Consider the following 5,192-nt stretch of genomic DNA (forward strand, 5'->3'; position numbering starts at 1 on the left):
ATTGAATTTGGTCACAAATTGTGAACCAGTATTCCCCCCCCTTTCTACTCGCATTCAATTACATTGAAAATATACATTTTTTAAGATGGTTATGCAAGTTTTATGAAGCTGAAGATTTCAAGTAATTTGGATGATCAATGAAAAAAAACTTCAAAATTCACTCATCAAAATCCTCAGTCGCCGTCATTCATTCATCCTTCAAAGTCTTCCTCTTCCTCATCAATTTGCACATTGCATAAATTGCATCTGGTGATCTTCATGATTCTGCATGCAATTGGAAAAGGATAAGTTTAAGACAAAGTTATTATTATGTTTATGTTAAAATAGTACAAATACAAATACTCTATTATGCAAAACAAGAACGAAAACAGTACAACAGTAATAATTCAAACTTCATAGATTTATTTATCATACCACGAATACAGCAACTTTACTTGATAAATGCAGGAATACTCTTACATACAAATCACAACAGCTCTGTAAATTGCATCTATACAATGTTTAAATTTATTGACAATGTGAAATATTCCATATAAACTAAATAACAAGATTATATAATAATGTGTTTTGTAATTTCAAAATTTACACTATAAAGCGTGAACATTTATTAATTATAATGATGTGAAACATCAAAATACTAAGGTAGATTTTGTAATCATTCTTCAGAATATTTTAATTACTACGAGTTAGAGTTATTACATGTTTATATTTTTATCACAATAATATGAATAAGGAACTATGTATTTTTCATGTAAACTTATATTTTTGTAAATGTAGAATTTAGAGTATATAGAAGAACAACTTTCTATTCTCAACATTTAACTCAGTCTTCTTTTCAACTTTCTTCTCTATTATGCTATTTAAAATGTATCAAGAATAGACATTCCAACATGTTATTCATAACATGGCAAGTGAAAAAGGCATGCTACAAAATATCTTTTAATGCAAAAAAAAGGTCTTACCATCAATAGAATTCAGAAGAATACTATAATTATTCAACTGGTTTTAAAGTTAGTTCAAATAAATAACTTAATATCATTAAAAAATATATCCATGAAAGCACCATGCATTATAACTTAATTGCATGATGTAAAATTTAGGTAAATAAGAACATCAACAATAAGATCTCGAGAAGAATTCTCTTCTCAACACAGTGAGGGACTGATAAAACTGCTGGCTATTGAAACTGGACCTGGAGGTACCATCCTGGAGAATATACCTGGATTACCATCCTCATTATTTGTCGTTCAATGTCTGATCTGCATGAAAGGAAATTGAGATACGTTTGTCAATAGGCCTGATGCTTCCAATTATAAAAACGAACAATAATTCACCTACCGATATGATAACATACAGAAAACATACTGTTTGTTAGTGAGAAAGCTATTTAACTCACTTCCTAAACAATTTATACATTTGACAAATCACATTATCAAACCTAAGTCCAAACTTATCCTAATTAGCAATCTCCTACCAGTACTATGTGATATTCCCATTCAGGTAACTAAACTTTGACATTTTAGACTTCACTAATTCACTAATTTCAACACATAGGGGAACGTGGGGTACGTTGAGACACGGGGAACGTTGAGACAGTAGGTATTTGTCATACTGGACAAGAAATGCTTGCCTTCATCAATTTAGTATATAGACATAACCTAGAAGTGATCGAGCTGCTCGTTTTTTTGGAATTCTATGATAAGTGTTTTGATGCTCAAAAAGTATTTTCTTGCAGACCCAGGTAATTTGATTTTTCTCATTCATTATAATTTTTATAAAATAAATTTTAATATCACTTGAAAGCTTGTTTATTTGTCTTTAAATGTGAGTATACTCATATATGTGAAATGTGATGCAACTGGTTGCAATAGGCTTCTTTGTCTGTTGTTGGCTAATGGGGCACATTGAGACAAACGTATGTGGGGCAGGTTGAGACAGTAAAAATATATGAGGATATAGTAAGAAACCTTCTGAAATAACTTTTTGTAATTATTCTATGAAGGTTTCTTTGTTTTCAGGTGCTGAAGTGGTAACAAAATGGTGAGGGAGAGGAAATTACCAAAATCCAAAGGCCTTTTTGATGCTGAGCAAATGAAGGAAGGTGTTAAGTTAGTGTTAGAAGGCCAATCACTTAGAGCTGCTGCAAATCAGATGGGTTTAAAGTTCCAAACCTTTGCAAGATATGTTAGAAAAATCAAGAATAATCAAGAAACTGACATGAAAGCTAGATGTGATGAAAGAAAAATTTTCACAGACCAGCAGGAAAAAGATTTAGCAACGTTTTTGGTTGAGAGTGCAAAAATGTTCTATGGTCTATCCACTCAAGAAGCACGAAAATTAGCATGGGAAATGGCAGACAGAAATGAGATACAATGTCCAGTAAGCCGGGAACAAAAAAAAATGGCAGGAAAAGATTGGCTATATGAATTTATGAAGCACCATCCTAATCTGTTGCTTCGAGCTCCCGATGGATGTAGCCATGCAAGAGCAATGGGATTCAATAAATATAATGTCAGAATGTTTTTTGAAAATTATGAGACCATTCTTTCCAATTATCCAGAGCTTCAGGATCCTAGTCGAATATGGAATCTACATGAAACTAAGACTGAAACTAATCAACGACCTTCTCGTGTAATTGCCCAAAAGGGTATTAAACAAGTATCCAAGGCCCTGAGTGGTGAAAGAGGAACATTAGTGACTACAGCTCTCATCATAAATGCTGCTGGTAATACCATGCCCTCCGTCATGGTGTTCCCTAGAGTGCATTTCAAGAATCACATGATTGCTGGAGCCCCATCAGGAACACTGGGATTGGCTAATCAGACAGGTTGGATGACTTCTTCCAACTTTGTGTATGTGATTGAACATTTCATCAAGTTTTCAGGCTGCTCAAAATCTCGTCAAATGCTCCTTATTTGTGACAATCATGAAAGTCACCTATCAATTGAAGCTATTACCTTAGCCAAATCCAATGGACTCCACATTTTAACATTACATCCACATTGCACACATATGATGCAGCCCCTAGATGTTGGTTTGATGCAACCATTCCAAACATTCTAAAACTCTGCTATAGATACATGGATTTCAGCTAACCCAGGAAAGTATTTGACATCTACAATGTAGCATCTTGTGTTGGAATTGCACATGGCCGAGCAATGCTTCCACAAAGTATCATCAACGCTTTTCGAAAAACTGGAATTTTCCCCAGGATGTGGGAGTATATACTGATGATATGTTCCTTGCAAGTACGGTAACTGACAGACCCCTCAATGAAGCTCTTTCAACAATAGTTGAGCCACAGACAACAGTTCAAACTCAGCCAACAACATCTGATACAGAGACACCAGTAGGCCTACAACCACAGCCAACAACAACTGAGCCACAGACACCAGTTCAACCACAGCCAACACCAACATATATCAGCCCTCAAGACTTCAGGGGTTATCCCAAAGCCAAAACAGAAATTTTGAATAGGAAGCCAAGACAAAATGGGAGAAGCAGAATCATTACAAGCACACCAGAGAAAAATAGATTGGAAGAATCCATCAAAATAGAAAAAGAAATCCTCAAGAAGAGAGAAGACAGGCTTACAAGAAGAGAAGGAAAAAATACTACCAAACCAACCCTGAAGAAGAGAAAACTCACATTCATAACACCAGAAGAATCAGTTGCAGAAATAGAAAAAAGGAACAAAAGAGGATACTTTGACCAATCCAAAAATTGGAGATTATGTCCCAGTGAAATTCCACTTGGAAATGAAAGTGGTTCATTATGTCTGTAGAATTCTTAAGCAATGTGAAAATGAAGAATTTCAAATCACATTTTTGAGAAAATCGCTGAAACTAACTGACAAATTTTACTATTCAATTGTTGAAGACATTACAAACAAACATACAAATAACTGATATGGTAAAGGTTTTGCCCATGCCTTGTGAGCAGCAAGGCAAAACCAAACGCCAACAATCTCTGTTGTCATTTGGATCAACATTGACTATGTTTGACATTCGTTGAACCAATTTAGGAATCTAGCTTCTTGCTTTTGCCTCCATTCAATTCATAAATTTTAATTGTCTGTTTTAATTCAATTTTATATATTTTTTTATTTCAAGAAGCTAGTAGACCTTTTATGTTTTATTCACTTGACTTACCTACTTATATTCCAACAGTTTTTTTCAATTCGATAAATGAAAAGTCAAATAATATCAGGGTTTCTTACTTTCCTCATACTTGTCTCAACCAGCCCCACTACTTGTCTCAAGGTACCCCACCAATGGAGCACGTTGGTACAGTTCAATAAAAATACTAGTTAATTTTTTATTTGTTTCTATGTAGTAGAATTTACATTCTTTGTCCGAAATATTGAAATATACATTGAAAGCAAGGTATCATATTAAATTCAGAAATGTTAATTAAAAGTGAGGGAAGATATGGACCATTAAACATTTGTGTCTCAAGGATCCCCACTCAGGGGATAAAATAACTAAATGGCGTAAATTTCCATCACATAGAAATGTTCGAAACAGAAGACACAATATTTTTACTGAGTCAGCTGGCCCAAAACGCATTTCTAGGGATGCCAAAACACCAATTGATTGTTTTAATTTGCTACTTGATGATGATTTGATCAAACTGATCTCTCACTGTACACATATCTATATAATGAGAGTGCAGCCCAATTATGTGAATAAAAGATTTTGTAGACCAACAGATGAGACTGAAATACGTGCAGCAATTCGTATTCTTCTCTTTGCCGGATCATTCCGTGGTAGCAAACAGAACCTAAAGGATCTCTGGGAGCATATACAGGGTGGGGCAGAGTGGACTCCCTGATATGATCGGTTAACTGTATAAAAACCATACAAGATTATTACAAAAGCTTTTTATTCCTGAAATATAAATACAATGCAATTTATTTTTCATCAAGTTTTAAAATTGATATCATCCAGGTGACAACCTTGACGAGCGATGCACATATTCAGGCATTCCATGAAGTTTTCAAAAACTCTATGCAGCATATCTGGCGTTATTCCAGTGATAACATCAACAATTGCTTCCTTAAGGGCTTCCAAGGTCCTTGGTCAAACTTTGTAAACCTCAGATTGAGGTAACCCCAAAGAAAATAATCGCATGGGCTTAGATCGGGGGAGCGAGGGGGCCATGAAACATCCCCTCGTAATGAGATCAAGCGG

At 34.7% G+C, this 5,192-nt stretch overlaps 1 protein-coding gene across 1 annotated transcript; it reads left to right on the forward strand.

The window, feature by feature from the left end:
* The first annotated feature begins 1,819 nt into the window (after positions 1 to 1,819).
* On the forward strand, positions 1,820 to 3,699 carry LOC120350563. The gene is made up of 2 exons (XM_039424499.1): positions 1,820 to 1,952; positions 1,986 to 3,699. The coding sequence occupies exon 2, from the start codon at positions 2,038 to 2,040 to the stop codon at positions 3,061 to 3,063; it is 1,026 nt and encodes a 341-aa protein (XP_039280433.1). The 5' UTR covers positions 1,820 to 1,952; positions 1,986 to 2,037; the 3' UTR covers positions 3,064 to 3,699.
* The last annotated feature ends 1,493 nt before the right edge of the window (positions 3,700 to 5,192 follow it).

This window comes from Nilaparvata lugens, chromosome 3, assembly GCF_014356525.2.
Source record: "Nilaparvata lugens isolate BPH chromosome 3, ASM1435652v1, whole genome shotgun sequence".
Classification (NCBI taxonomy): Eukaryota; Metazoa; Arthropoda; class Insecta; order Hemiptera; family Delphacidae; genus Nilaparvata; species Nilaparvata lugens.

Coding starts and splice junctions, on each gene's coding strand:
- LOC120350563 (XM_039424499.1), top strand. CDS start 2,038: ATGGTGAGGGAGAGGAAATTACCAAAATCCAAAGGCCTTTTTGATGCT.